This window comes from Podarcis bocagei (assembly GCF_964188305.1).
Source record: "Podarcis bocagei genome assembly, chromosome: 5".
Classification (NCBI taxonomy): Eukaryota; Metazoa; Chordata; class Lepidosauria; order Squamata; family Lacertidae; genus Podarcis; species Podarcis bocagei.
In genome coordinates this window covers 53,139,885-53,156,235 of record NC_138129.1, presented here as the reverse complement: position 1 = coordinate 53,156,235, position 16,351 = coordinate 53,139,885, and the positions used below count along the sequence as shown (strand labels likewise).

The window sequence follows — 16,351 nt, the reverse complement described above, 5'->3', positions numbered from 1 at the left end:
ATTATTGATTTTGTCATTGAGAATTTATGAAAAGTTTTGGGGATCTCTACAGCATAATTTCAAAGCTACACAGGTTAGTCTTGAGGATCTAGCAGAGACATGGTTAACTGAGTGTTGTACTTTATCTCAAATGGGATAGTGGGTGGCTAGGAGGAGGAGTTTTGTTAGGGAGTTTCTGAAAATAGTTGCCTTGTGAGACATTTTTCTATTTATGTAGTGTTACTTAAAACATTTTTTGTAGTCCTTTTTAATGCTCAGGACACTTGTATGTAAGTTTGGCATGTGAGATTTTGCTCATTATATTGTTTGAAAAATAATCAATGTGCCAAAAGTTGTTAAGTGAATGGCTCACTGAGGAGTGGTAAGAAAACCTGTGGTTTCAGATATGCTCCAAGCATACCTGAAGCTAAGTTGATTTTTTAAATAAAGTTTTTAACCTGATTCTTCAGTTATAGGATCGAATATTTACTTACATATTCTATTGCTTTACAGTAGGTCAGTTCTACATTTCCTGCATATAAAATGTTCAGTGAATTCTATCCTTTGACCATCATAATTCACTTATTCAAAAGATAGCTCACGGGTGCCAGTAGGGTTTTCTGTACCTAGTACACTGCATGTTATTTAGTCCCTCCACCTTACTGGCAAGAGGCCATCGATTTCCATAAAATTTGTGAGTTTATCATAGGCAAACGAGTGACCACTTTGCAGGTGGTACAGAGGGGCCAAATAAATTAGGGGCCACATACAAGTGCTAAGAAGTTTAACTGACAGAATGCCATTAGTTGAGGCTTTCCCCGCAATTGTATTTCCACACTAGAATTTCTGCCTGCTGTTAAATGCACAGATGCCCTGCTATTCCTCTATACTAACTGTAAACCAGGGTAGTTAGCCATTTTGGCCCATAGCCATATGTAGGATTGTGCCATATAATGGAAGTTACTGGAATCTGGACTGTATAATTAGATGCAGAAACCTGTTTTAGTAAAAAGAAAATAAATGTGATCAGCTAGGAATATTCATATAGGTTTACCAAGCTGTTAGAATAACAATGTTGGACCTCTTCTCTAACCACCCCACCCCACCCCACCCCCCGCGCAACTGAATCCTGTTCCGATACCTCTTTTGGATGAAGGATTTCACATTTGGTTTTGTTCCTTGCGAGAACATTTTAATGCCTATCTTCATTTTGGTTCTATTAATTATGGTACACACATAGTTTATTTGATGTAGGGAATCTTGTCTGCATCAAGAGACAAAATATAAATTGCACAGGGTTCCAGTATTTTGTGTTGGGGTAACATAAGGCCTGCAGGTGACATTTGGCTAACTGGTCCTCCCCATTTGGCCTATGAGACTGTTTAGGGCAAGCCATATTTACATTTATATGACTTATTTTTTATTTTATTTATTTATTTATTTATGTATGTATTTATTTATTTATTTATTTATTTATTTATTTGTTTGTTTGTTTGTTTGTTTGTTTAGTATACCTTAGATATCAGGGCAGTTTCACAATGGAAAAATATAAGATAAAAAACACAAAATACATAATAAAACGAGAACAATTCCCTCCCCACAAACCAGTAGCCTCCCCCCCCCAACACATTTAAAAGGCCGTAGAATATTAATCAGCCCAAAGCCTAGTTGAAGAGGAATATTTTTGCCTGACACCTAAAGGTGTATAATGAAGGTGTCTGCCAAACCTCTCTGGGGAGAGCATTCCACCAGCAAGGCAGCCACTGCAGGAAAGGCCCGTTCTCGTGTTGTCACCCTCCAGACCTCTTATGGAGGAGGTATACGGAGAAGGACCTCAGATGATGATTTCAGTGTCTGGGTAGGTTCATATGGATAGAGGCAGTCCTTGAGGTATTGCTGTCCTGAGCTGACTGACAGGTATGCTGATTGTTGGGCAGTTCAGAAGTGCTGTGCAAAGTGCTTCGCAAGCCCTGTGCTTGGGAAGCACTGAGCACAGCCTGTGGCAGTGGAGGAAGATAAAGATCTGGTCTGCTGGGCCGAAAAAGTTCTGCACCCTGCAGCTAAGGATAGCACCTGTGGATTTCACTCAGTGTTCAAAATTCACCATATGCATTTTGCACCTGGCTATTGGCCACTTGAAACCAAGTGAAGATGTCCAGGGACCAGGATGGTGCCAGACATCTCCACCATCTGGAGGTGCATGCCTGGGGGGGGGGGGGGTCCTTGGATCTTGACTGCTTTCACACACAACACATCCTGTAGAATTGTATCTCTTATATTTTATCTGCACAATTTGAATTTCAGGAACCAAAATGAATTTCAGGAACCAAAAAGTCATATTGAAAAATAGAACTTTTGAACCGCCTGGCCCGAAAATGGCAATAGACATTCCATTTTGGTGACTTGGTTTAAGGAGCCATTTGGCACCTAGCTTATATATCTGAGTTTCTAACACTGGTTTCACTGAATCTTCATTAGATACAGTAAGATAGCTTGGTCGCTAGAGCATGAGACTTAACTGGGCTTGACCCGTGGGTTGAGAAAGGTTCCCTACTCCTGCACTAACCTATGTTTAGTGTGACATCCATGAGCCTAGACTTCTCCTGGGTTCCTGCTCTCTCTCCTTCTTTTAATTAACCATCCAAACACAACAAATGGAGGTTAATCTTAATTGTGGCTAGTTTCAAGTAAACCAGCTTCAGGAAATTTGGTTTGAAGTTAGCTTCTCTGAAACTAGCCATAGTTAAGAATGACCACATTTTGTTGGGTACAAATGTCATGATAAGCTATGGTTATTCAAAAATAGAAGTGAAAGCTTTTGAAGTTCTCCTCAGAACGTCCTGTACATGTGGGAAGGAGGCAATGTGCAAAACTGAGAGGAGGCTAGGCTTGTTCATGTCTCACTAAACCAGTTTAACTGCATTCAGTCATCATACTAATGAGTACATTTTTCAAATACACTCAAGATGTGTTTAAGTATAAACTGGACTGTAGGCTTTATGGGTTCAGAATACTATTGGCATCTGCCTGTCCTGAAAAACAGTGGAGTGCACCTTTGGTGGTGAAGTCAAACCTCTGGGTTAGCAGCACCGAAGTGACCTCTCTGGGGCACAAGCCTGGGCAGTGTGTATGGAGGTCCTGGGCTGCCCAGACAACAGAACCCCCCTCTTGGCCTCACTCATGTGGACCAAAGGAAAGCAGAGCAATACATTTGACACCAGCTTGGCTGAAGGAGTTGCCGGAAGAAGGCATACAAGGTGCCATCCAACCCTCTTAGGGACTCCATTTTGGATTTGTGTAGGGTTCACTCCTCAGTCTTTTCTTCTGCAAGGCAGAGGTGGATTAGGGTCAGAGTTTTCTTTCTCCTAGATGGGCTACCTTCCTAGGTTGATGAGCCCCATCTGCCCCTCACTTCCCTCTACAGCACATGCAGAAACCACCTTCTTGACTGTTGGACCCACTATTGGTCTCGTCTGCTCAATCTGCCAGAGACTATCTTTGCATGCAGGGGAAGACCCTAACTCATTGAGAGTTTGAGACCCATCGACTGCCCTCATCTTGTTTAGCCGGCCAGTCAAAGCCCTTTCCTGGAGTGTGGCTGCTGTCACATGCTGACAGTTTCTAGGAGCCACAGGTGAGTGCAGGGTGGCGACCAAAGATGGAGAAACTACCCCAGAAGGAGCACAACATGCCCCCCACCAGAGGTATTACCCCTCCTCTAACACCATACACCCTAGCATATAAATGAAGATGATTTAATCCTTTCTGACAGGCTGAGTATCTTAATTTTCACCATAGGTTAGTTATCCTAACAGAGGCACACTTATTCCTGCCACCAGGAGAAAGCAGGAGAGGACGTTATGGCACCATGGTCATAGATCCATTTGTTCCATAACCCTCTGTTCTTTTCCTTCTTTCTCTGATTTTAAAAAATAATAATATTCTGAACACTGAGTTCTGAAAGCACCACAACATTCTGATTTTAATGTTTTAATATATACATATTTTCTTGGTGGTGGTGGTGATGATGAAGCCCCTTTTATAGGTGGGGCTAATATGATGTACATATTAGCAATTTGATAGAGGTTTAAAGAAGTTGAATTGTGGTGGAGGGAAGCTGCGGGTGGGGGGGGGAGTAATATGCAATAAGTATGTTTTCAATGTTTTTGAACTTTTTTCCTTTTGTCTTGGTGTTCTGTTTTTGCTGTATTATTTAAATAAAATTAAAAAAAAAAAAAGCAATTTGAATGGAGATTAGTGGAAGTGGACTTGGGCTTCATTTATTGCTTTCCTACTGTGACAATGTTGCCAGTGTAGAAATGTAGGTACATGTCCCGCTGAAAGTGCTAGGTGAAGTGAAAGGCCTATCCCCTGAGAAGGCTGCTATGGCCTTACATCCCTTCAAAGTGAATGCTGGTTTTTCCATTGCATACATGGACCTTTTCTGGCATAGGATCCTTCCAGCTCTTGGCATACCAGTGCACGCTTTTGCAACTGGTCGGTTTGCATGTGCACCACAAACTGCCCTCAGGCTGAGACCCAGAAACTTTTAATGGGTGGATCATCTCATGTACAAAGCAACAGTTTAGAGGTTGTACACACTACAGTGCAAATATGATCTTGTATTATGGGGATGGAATGAAGGTGCTGCTTTTGGATTGGCATATATTTTGAAGACTACAACGCGCTCTACGTGGGGCTACCTTTGAAGGTGACCCGGAAATTGCAATTAATCCAGAATGCGGCAGCTAGACTGGTGACTGGGAGTGGCCACTGCGACCACATAACACCGGTTCTGAGAGATCTGCATTGGCTCCCAACACGTTTCCGAGCACAATTCAAAGTGTTGGTGCTGACCTTTAAAGCCCTAAATGGCCTCGGTCCTGTATACCTGAAGGAGCGTCTCCACCCCCATCGTTCTGCCCGGACACTGAGATCCAGCGCCAAGGGCCTTCTGGCGGTTCCCTCATTGCGAGAAGTAAGGTTACAGGGAACCAGGCAGAGGGCCTTCTCGGTAGTGGCGCCTGCCCTGTGGAACGCCCTCCCAGCAGATGTCAAAGCAATAAACAACTATTTTACTTTTAAAAGACGACTGAAGGCAGCCCTCTTTAGGGAAGTTTTTAAAGTCTGATGCTGTACTGTTTTTAATATTCAGTAGGAAGCCGCCCAGAGTGGCTGGGGAAACCCAGCCAGATGGGCGGGGTATAAATAATAAATTATTATTATTATTATATAAGATGCAATATGCTGCCTCATTGGACTTAATGGTGACAGGACCACAAAGAATAAAAGGGCAGTAACCCATAATATAACCTTAGTAAATTATACAAAAGAACAACAACTTTGCAGCACTTGGCTACAGAATGGTGCCAACAAACGCCAATGATTGACTGTTGTATGAATTTATCTGGGTTGGTGTGTTCTTTTGTTGAAAACCAGCTATTGGAATTATCTGTCTCATTTATGCCCATGCATGGGTTTGATTTGTTTTAATTACACTTGCCTGTAAAATTTAAATATTAGTATTATGCACAAAGATCCCATAAAACGAAGATTCATAGGCTAACGTCTCACTGCAAAAATTAGTTGAATGCCTGAGTATCATTCATTTCTTGTTTGTTCTTTGTAACTGCAAGGCAGGCATTAAGCATTTCTCGTGGGGCAGGTAAGGTCTCTCTTCCCTGCCATTGTCTGCCTTTGTTTCCCCCTCTTCTTTCTCTTGGGGATGGATGTGCATGTGTACACACACACACACACACACACACACACACACACACACACGAGTACCTATTTCTGTTACTTTTTCCTCTGATATATCCAAGCTGTGTAGCAGCCTTGGTGCCAGGGATTCCCAGTAGCCCCTTGGCAAACAGTGTAGTGCAGCTGGGAACATAATGCAGCATAAGTGGTGCCTTCCTGGGTCACACCATCTAGCTTAGTATCAGAGCTCAATTGAGCCAGAGTTTACCAGGGCTTAGTCCTGCAACCTGGTTTCTGTGCCAGAGCTTGGCCCTGGAATATGTGAAATGGGCTATTAATACATTTGAATTGCTACCTCCTGCCAAAGAAGGGAAATCTCCCAGCCCCTGCAAGCTCCAATTTCAATACAATCTTGCTTCTGTTCTACAGGGATATCAAAATACAAAATATAATTAAGCTTTAAGTGAATCTTCATGAATCTTCTAGGTAGTTATTTTGGTCAGGTCACTTTCTAGAACAATTGGAAGTGCCAAGTTAATTTCACCTACAGTGTGTGGAGGCTATCATGGGCCTGAGCACTGACCGTTTTTTACACACACACACACACACACACACACACACTCAAGAACCTGTGTCTTCTATAGCTAAGATATTGTATCCCCTTAATATTTCTAGCAGTCTATTTTTTATTAGTTATTATCACATCATTATTAATTAATAAAGCAGCCAACTGGAATGGCTCATCACACCCCAGTATTGCCATGTTCAAATGTAAAATACTTCTGAAATACTTTTAAATTACCTTTAATATTTTATTGGATTGATATATTTGTGTTCTAAAAAGCTTGTATCATTTATTTTGAGGGGAGTGGGTGGGTAAATTTCTATTACTTACATAGTACTTCAACCTCAGGCACATCTACATTATCAGCACCTTTCAACATCTGAATCAGATATAATTTTCATTTTTCTTTTCTGTGAAATTTTCAGTTCCTGAAATGTATAAAAATGCTTAAAATATGCACATGCCATTAGTTCCTTTTGCATGTTCCCTCAGTGCACAGAGTCAATGTGGGGCGTTTAACTGTACATGTTGGCTCCACATGCAGACTTTGTGCATAGGGCCAAAGATCCGAGAAGGGGCACCATCATCTGTACAACTGTATGTGTGAACATGCTCAATACAATTGGAAACCCTCCATGTGGAGTGCCTATGTCTATACAGGGTAGGCACCCCTTCTTGTGCACTTACCTTTATGAGTTGAGGTTGGGGATAGGGAAAATGGGGTGCATTGGAGGTGAGACCGGCAGTTGCAAAACTCCTCCACATGTTTAGTCTACTTGTGGAGGCAACATCTGAAAGGAGCTGTTGATTAGGGACATATGGTAGTTTTCTTTCCGATCACTGGAAAAAATGATAGGATTATTTGTATGATATACTAGTGACCAAGAGCACAGACAAACTTGCCCTGGGTGCCAGAATGTCTTGAGCAAACTAACCCCTCCTCTTTTTTTAAAGCACTCTAGTATTTCATAAGAAAAAGTTACCAATGGCAGGAGATGAAATCATGGACAAGTTTCTATAATCTGTAATGGTCTATAAATGTCTTATCTTGCACTCCTCCAGGTGGATATTTCCCGAGTTATTGGGTGTTTGAATGTTGTACATTTTTCCATGTCACACACACTGACTCTGTTAAAGTACTTCATGATGCCTAGCCATATTTTATAGCAACATGGAGTAGTAATAGTTGGAGAATATGTATGAAATATTGACATGACTGGCCAGTTGGGATGGTTTGCTCAGTCAAAGGTTATAACCTGACCCTTGACATGCAGGGAAAACGTCATTCTCTCTGTGTGTTTATCTAGATGACGTTTCATTTTATTTCTTAATGATCTTTTGAAAACTCAGAAGTTCAGCTTTCATTTATTTACTAAAGAAATTATAGATATTGAACCTGTGACAGGTTGAAAACATGAAACGATGCTTGATGAAGTTGTGGGAACTACATGAGTTTCAACCGGATTTTCTGTGGTCGGAGGATAGGAGTTCAGGTCCCTGAATAGTTCATTTTCCTTCCCCATGACTCATAATGGGGAGATAGGGAGGGAGAGAGCGAGAGATCTAGTTCACATGTCATGCTAAGCCAAATCATGGCTAAGCTCTAATGTGTCCGCTTCTGGAGAGGAGATCTCAGCTGCATTGCTTCTCCCCAGTTCCTCTGCTGTGCTGAACCATGGCTTCTCTTGTTGTGTTATCCAAATCTTGGCTTGTGGTTTAGCTCTCCTGGACAAATGACAAGCTATAAATCAGTGTTTCTCAACCTTTTCCTGACCATGACCCTCTTCCGACCTTGTTTCCTTCCTGTGGTCCCCCATCCTGCTGGTAGAAAGCTAACCATTTAAATGTTTTGTTTGTAAATAGAACATGTTTTGTTTATAATTTTTATAATTAATACAAAATACAATTACATAAAAATTATACTATTAAGTATTTCTTGATTGATGTGACCCTTGTGCTTGATGACCAGAAACAAGCTTTTTTATATCCTGTTCTATTGCTGTGAGGGATAACCGAAGATCACCTCTGTCCATTATGTTACAACAATTCCGCGTTAGGCTGCATAAATAATTTGCACAACTGAAATCTCATTCTACCAAATACTTCACTTCTCTGTTTTCTTATTTCTTTTCTGTTTTATTTTCTCAGTCACTTCTCTGTTTTCTTCACTTCCCTCTGTGGCCCCCTAGTCTTGTGCCGTGGCCTCCCCTTTACGTGATTTTCGCCTGTGGCTGGAGCACACTTTAAGGGAGTGGGGAACATTTGCAAAGAGCGCCTGTTTTAAGGTAGACCCTGCAATCTCATCTGAGCATGTGCTTTTTGAAGCACTGCTCCAGTGGTCTTTAAAGGGAAAGGGAGGAGACTGCTTCAAAGAGTGCTGCAGAACATCACCTGTTTATTCATTGCTGTGCAATGGAGCAGTCTCTGTCAGTGCTGGTGACCGACTCTGGCAGTGACTGCTCTGTTGCACAGTGATGAAGACAAAATTGGGTCTACCTGCTTTTGCTGATTCTTTGGAAAGCTTGCTCCATGCTGATCCTTTTTGGAGGTTGAAGGGATCAGGGCAGAGCATGCTTTTTAAGGAAGTCCCGCCCACCAGCTGATGCCACCAGCAATATCAGCTGATGGGTGGGTTGGTGTTGCTTTGAGGGAAATAGCCTCATGGGCCAAATTGTACCAGGCAGGCCCAAACCAAGTCAGAGTTTATACAGGTTGCAGAACACACATGTTTTAAAAAAGAATATGACACACAGATTTTGTTAATGTTTCTTATCCTCCCAGTTTGAACTTGGGATCCTACACACACACACACACACACACACACACACACACACACACACACCCCTTAGTACCACACCAACTGTTCAGAATCAGAATGGTATCTGGGGACTGGTGCCACTTTGTGAGTCTGAGGAGATGCGCATGAACACTGAAATTTAGTTTAAAATGGCATATGAGCTGGCTTCTAGGAAAAAAAAACTTCTTCAAAGTTTGGGGCTGTTATAGAGACAGTTACTGCTGGGGTGTTATTGCCGTTTCCCTTCTCTAAAGTAGCTTGTTGAAGTCTGAATGTCAGTATTGCCATTTGTGTGCTCTTTCTCATGGGCATTTCTTAATTTTGTCCAACTCCTCCCCTCTGAATCTGTGCAATGAGTCCTGGCACTTGCTTTAAAAGCAGTACTTTAGAACTTGTGAAGTTAAATGGTGATGAAGGAGAATTCTTCTCAGCCCATGTAGAATGAATTCCCTTAACCCATAAGGAACCACAGTCCTCCCACCCCATGGTATATCTTAAATCTGGAAGCTGGAGCAGGGCTTCCATATTAGAAGATGGATATCCAGACAGATATGAACCCTGATACTTCTCTTTCAAGAAAATAAGCACTGGATATGTGTGATTATTATGGACTTCTGCCCTTTACTTTTCTTCCATGACTGAAATTCTTCTCCCTTGAGGATGGCAAGCTCTGGTGCAGGCTTCATATCTAAGAATATGAAGCAAAGCAGTTGTTTGTGGAAGCCTTACACATGAATAGGTTTGGGAGACATACTATCATCTCAATTCAATAAGAAAAGTATCAGTTAAACTTGTTTCATGTTACTGGCTGGGAAAGGGGCAATTTGCCTTAGCCCCTGTACGAATCGCAGAGCTAGATTCTAAAATAGGGTTAATTGCTCATGCTCATGAAAATTTATTTATATGTAAGAGGTGTATATATATGAAATAAGCATGTGTGGCTGGGTGCTGGGTACAGCTGCATGCATTTCTTGGATATATTTTAATATTTGATACAATGGCTCTTGCTGTTCTGTATACTTCCCTGTACAGTTGGCGAGGGCCTGGGTTTTGCCACAGTAAAATATTAGCGAAGCTGTTTTACTCCAGAGCATTACATCTGCCTGATAGCCCTACAGCTACACAGCTTGGCAGCTTTGAAGATTTAAAAGGCGTCTCTCTCAAATACATGTTACTCTATGATGGGTTGGAAGTGACTGTTACTAACTTCTATTTGGCTGTAATGTATTTATTAATGACAATAAAAGGCGCTAGATGGAAAGATGGTAGTTATGGCAAGGAACCTCTAGGATAAATATAATGTTAGGCTACAAGGGCAGCTGCTTATTATTTTTGTAGCTTGGCTTTCCAGTTTCCGAGGCTTGGTCCATTGCTTTATGGAAGCAACATCTTTCACTTCTGCCATTTCCCCTCTTCTCTCTCCCCCTCCCCCGGTGCTAATGCACCACAGTGTGAACCAGCCTATTCTGTAAAAATCTCCACTTGCAAAGTGGCCCAGTCTTTAACCTTTCTGTGTGCATGTGAGTGCATCTCTCTAACCAAAAATCCTTTTGTGTGAAGGTTATAAAATGTGTATTTACCTGACCTGCTCATCTTCAATTATCTTCTAATCTGGCCCTTCACTGGTCTCCCAGGTAAATACAGCTTTAGTTCTTCTTTAAGGCATATTATTTACCTCATTAAGTGTGTATTTTGGCACGTGCATTATTTACCTGATAGACTAACGGGTACAGAGGAGCAGTTGGTGTCTGTTGTATAAATAACCCCTAATGTTCGCAAGGGACTCTGCCTCCTGCCTTTGTGTTTTTGGTGGAAAGTCTTTTCTGTTCCACCTAATGGTCATTAAAGGGTCTTTCCTGTTCCTGCTTGCAGCAGGAAGATGTGAATAATGTACATACCAATGGAGGGCAGGTCTAAAGCTTTGCAGTTTTCCACTGCAAGTAGCCTCCATCAGCAGGAGGGAAGAACTAGCACTAACCTGCCAGGGCCTTTGGGGATGAACTTTATGGCACAGTAAGACCTACTGAAAAGCTATGGATTTAGGTAGTGTGTGTGGTGCTGGTATTGCTCAGTCAGCATTGTTGGGTCTAGTAAGGGTGACTCAGCCAACTTAAGATGTGTTCTTGGTCTAACATATTGAATAATTTCATTCCGCACCTTAAGCTAGTTTTGAGTATAGACAAATGATTCAAAGGGTCTTAAAAGTTTAGGGCTGTTCTGTTGTGCAATGGCATTGCCCTCTCCTCTGCTCTGCAGCGCCCCCCCTCAATCTGCTCCAGAAGTTTGGGAACCACCCAGAGCATATTTTGGTGGCACACAAGGAGAGGATGGGAAAGTGTCATTGCACTAGTAAAACTCTGCTCATGCATCATTGGATTCAACTCTGTTTCTCAGGTTCCAGTTTGAGCTTTCAACGTGGGAAGCCGAGAGTGCTTCTAATCCTTGCCCAGTATTCCAGGGTACAATATTATAGGAAACCTCTGCAAGGTAGTAACTTTATCTTGGAGATCCATTTAGGAAAGGTGCTGAAGATCAAGCATCTTGAAAAGGATTTTTTTGGGGGGGTGGGGGGTGGGTAGGAGGGTTCAGTGCCAAGGTCTTAGGTATGTGTATGCAGGTCTCTTGTGGTCCGAATGAGTTAACAGGTGAAGCTTACAGTTGGTTGTCTTTAGACATCTGTAGTCTAAGCTACTGCTATAGAAGCTGCACAAATATGGTACAAGTAAGTAGCACTGAAGGTAGTCACTGATCAGTATGATTTAAAAGTTTATTAATCATATGTATACATAGTTTGCAGTGATACCAAATAGCAGCAATTTTTTTAACAACAACAACCGTGTTCCTCCAAGGAGTTCATTGTATGTACATAGTATTCCCTGCATTGTATCCACTGAGATAGGTTAGGCTGAGAGATTGTGACTTCTTCAAGGTCACCCTGTGAGCTTCATACTCTAGAAGGGAGCTGAACATGTGTTTTCCTAGTTTATGTGTAACTCTACTCATTCTATTCTGGGGTCAGCAAACTTTTTCCACAGGGGGCTGGCTCACTGTCTCTCAGACCTTGTGAGCGGCTGGACTATATTTTTTGGGGGGAGGGAATCGCCCCCCACAACACTCCCCTCCCTTCTCCACAGCACCGGATGAGCCCCAGTGGCTGCTTACCTGTGCCTTGCGAGCAGTAGGGGCTGGCGGTGGCAAACGGACGATGAGCGGTGCGAAAGGGCTGGCTCCAGAGAGGGGCTGCCAACCACGGCTCAACAAAGCCCAGCCCCCTTCCTCCTCTAGGCAGGGCGGGGAGAAGCCAGGAGGAGGGAGGGAGGAGGCACCGCCGCGGTGTGTGTGTGTGGGGGGGGGGAAATGGCACAGCGTTAGATCAGAATCCCCATGCCAATCCACGCTGTGGACCATTCGTGGGCCGGATCCAGAAGGAATTGGGATGGATCCGGCCCCCGGGCCTTAGTTTGCCATCCCATGTGCTATTCCATTTGTCATATCCATTGTTGAGTCTGAACTGGGCCATGCATAATAACTTTTAGTGTTGGCTGCTTATAGTTACTGTGCTCACCAGATGCTCTCTTAGCTCTATTTTCGCTTTTTGGTAGCAAGTATAAAAAAGGGTTTTTGGGGGCAGGGGTTAAGCATTTGGGAAGGGAGGTGTATAAAGGGTTTTTATTTCTCCTGCTGTTTTATTGAACTGCATTATATGATATTTTAATAATTTGATTCTTGCATTTTTATTGTTCTAGTTATTTTGTTGCTGCTGTGGATACTTTGTTTCAATGGCAGGGTGTACGTATTTTAAATAAATATTATTTTAATAAGAGTTAATTTCCATCTCTCCACCCAAATACTTTACCGCCATCATGGAAATTTTGATCTGTAAAGTGTGTATCTGGGAGTAACACCAGCTTCTTTCTCTCTCTCTCAAGTTCCAGATGCTGCTAGGTGTTCAATGGTAGCACTTGTCCGTACCACAGCAGCAAGGCTTCACCTCAAGTTACTCCCAAGAGCGAGGAATACTCTGCGCTCCCTTCTGCGGTTTTTCCCCCAGCGGTACGGTTCCACTACAACCGGGAAACTGGCGTCTCACGGCTTTGCTTCCATGGCAGCAATGTCATCCTTTCCCCCGCAGAGGTATCACTACTTCTTAGTGCTGGATTTTGAGGCCACATGTGACAAGCCGCAAATCCATCCACAGGTAATTGTTTGGCTTTAGTTTGGCTAGTTTTCTGTTTGGCATTGAGGGCTTTGCAATCTGTGTCTTCCAACATGTTGCATCTGAAGAGTAGTTATTTCCTAAGCATTTTTCTTTCCCTTTTTTGAGATATCTATATCTCACTAGCAGATAATGTAGACTCTGGATTAGAATATTCAGATCTTAGGCTTCCTCATAAGCTCACACTTTGGTAATCCACTCTTACACCCTCAGTTCCTCATCTTTAAAATGAGAAACTACTTACTACACAGAGTCATTATGAAGACAGAAACGTATTCTGCATTTAAAAGCGCTAGAGAAATTCATAATAATTTGTCATATGTTTTCCCTTTGTTCACTCCTGTAAGTTGCTGATCCACCTCTTTGTTTTTGTCTTGGCATGAGGAGTTTCATGATGCATTTTTTAATTGAGCCCTTCCTTCTAAGAAAGCATGGACTCTGGAGGAAAGCTCATCTTTTCTAAGTTGTCATAATGCATTTATTGTCCTTTACACTGCCTGTGTTCTTTTCAGTGGGAATAACCAACTCCCCTAATTTGCAAGATAGTGAAACGGCTTTGAGTGTGAATGTATGCTGGATTTGACAGAGGAGCTGGAATTACAGCACCTCAAATGGTTGACTTTCCCTGTTTGCATTTTTCTCATTCAGTGGTAATTTTGAAGTCCAATCTTCTTTACCACTTTAAAAGGTACCTTCTAGCTGTTCTGGGCCTCTGGATCAATCTTGATTGCACAACTAGCTTCCACAATTTTGCTTAGAATTTACCATCCTCGTGGAAAATACATCTGGAAACACTGCGTGGGTTCCTATATTGCCTGTTGGGTCTGTGTTTCTATGCAACACATACTTTATATTCTGCAATAAAAAATATAAAAATATATTCAGAAAGTCAAATTTATTTGTTTGCTCGGGTTACTTGATTAAGAGTTCAATCTGGTGGGGAGGAATGGGGAGTGAAGCGGTGGATGGTCCACCACTCCCAAGCCCCTGCTGCCATGGACAGTCCAGGATGAGAGGTGGGGGGGGCATAGTTACCTCTCCCCGCATTCATTGTTGTCTATTTTGGCCAGCGCCCCCCTCCCTGGAAGATCTATTTCGAGGCTTGTTTGGATGGGAGGACCATTCCTAGGGAATGCCCATTGAATGGGAAGGGGCCTGGGATCCAGTGATTACAAGGCTGCCTCAATTGCACTCCTGCCCCAGAACACCCTGTTTGGGGCCCCAATGCTGACTACTGTCAGTGGGAACACTGCCAACAGTAGATAAGTCTTTTTCACTGGTGTAGTAATGGCCTCTGCAGTAGATGTGGCCCCAGCCGCTGGAGCTCTTTTAAGTCAGCAGAGGACACGCCACATCCCCACAGTCCTAACTCCCAGGTAGCAAGTTGATCTGGTGTTAGGATTGCTCAGTAAGTCTAATTAAAAATGGTGGCATGTACAGTTTGGGAAGTTATTCTGGCAGAGCGGTGGAAGGGAAAGAAACACCTGGGATACTGGGAGGCAGTACGAGTGCAGATAGACCTAGGGAGATATGTTAGTCCTTTCCTTCATGATCACCAGAAGCCCAAACAATATGTATCCCTTCTGGTTTCCCCTTCTAAATGTGAATAATCCAGCATTATTCACAGCTAAGCAGGGCAAGAAAATTAATTTAAAAAATGAAAGTGGAGATTCTCAGGATATTGCATATGACTGTTATGTATTATGCAGCTGAGATTTCTATACTGTTATGGCTATGGAGATCTCTAGTCTCCCTGCTTAATATTTTGAATTGGAAAGGGTAGCTAAATCAAAATGAGCCTCCTCGTCAGCATGGTAATGAACACTCAGGATTGTGGGTTTCAGTAGAGCCATGTCATCTGGCTGTTTTTAATTCAGGTTTGCAGTTAGAATTATGAGCCGATATGGTTAGTATATTATTTCATTGGGCTGAAAAAGTGTGTTTCTTCCAATATGCATTAAGCATTCAAGTATTTTAAAGCTCTATTAAGCACTTTACTCCTGATTTTTGTTTTATTTGTTTGTTTCTAATGGGACCATAATGCTTGAAGGGGATTGTGGTGGATCAAGGGCCCACCCCTTTTGTATTGTCCTCTTATCTAAAGTTATAGAATACTAATGTGGGTGGGGCATGCTTAGCTTAAATGGGTGTGTGTGGGGAATTGGAGGATGGGGGGTGTAGATTTCATTAAGGTCCCCTCCTTTCCATTCCCCAATAATTGGTGCCCTGGATAATATTGGAGTGATATTCGCTGTAAATCACACTACCATTTTCACCTTCCTTTCTAGGCCCTCTTCTTACTTTGTTTCAAAGAGTGTTTTTAATCTGTGCCTCAGTTCTTAAAGAAGATGCAGCTCGGTATTAGCCACCTTGTAGATGTGCCTGCTTTTATGTTACTTTGCTGAGTGAAGAGGAACTACAGTAAGCCCAAAACTTACATTCGCATTACATTCTGGGGGTTGTGCCTGAAGCCAGAATTGTGTGTAGTTGAAACGCACTGGGTTCAGTGCCGGGTGGGATTGCCAAAGTCTTTTTTCCTGGAATCTTGGCCCCTTTCTGCCCCGTATTATTTTTTTTTGCCACACACGTAAAGCTGAATCTTCACAAGTTAAATGCACATAAGTTACAGGCTTACTGTAACCTGAAACAAACTGGCTAAAAACAATCTTCCAAAACTCCTGTGTGTCTGTGGGAAGGCACGGTTGATTTTTTGAGAGTAATTCTGCAGGAAAACCTTAACTTTTCTCTGACTATTTCCTGTGCACCCAGCCTTGGGTGCAAAGTCCTGTCAAAGCTGTAAATTTGCTCTAGCGTGTCCCTTTGGACTTGTGTTCATTTTGATGCAAAACCATGATGCATGTGGAGCTATTTTACAGCTGGTAGTAAAAATGGAGCATGAGTGGAATACTATTACTACAACTTTAAGGAGCTATGCCCCCCAAGTCCTTGCCTTGGAATATGTAACAATATGTGCCGTTGCAACTTGGCTATATATTTTGTGGGGAAGATAGTGCATTAAGGTTGGACGTTATTCAATTGGATCTTTTCATCAACTGTGCCCAGGGCTCACCTGCACCATGCATTCCTTTGCCCA

The 16,351-nt window shown here is 42.5% G+C and overlaps 1 protein-coding gene across 6 annotated transcripts in view; it reads left to right on the top strand.

Moving 5' to 3' along the window:
* ERI3 (ERI1 exoribonuclease family member 3) overlaps nt 1-16,351 on the top strand; it is a 191,908-nt gene that overhangs the window by 12,620 nt on the left and 162,937 nt on the right. For all 6 annotated transcript variants that reach the window (XM_081195344.1, XM_081195343.1, XM_081195342.1 and 3 more), the window contains one exon: nt 12,971-13,239. In XM_081195344.1, the coding sequence (XP_081051470.1) occupies nt 12,971-13,239 (269 nt within the window). The remainder of the gene's footprint in view (nt 1-12,970; nt 13,240-16,351) is intronic.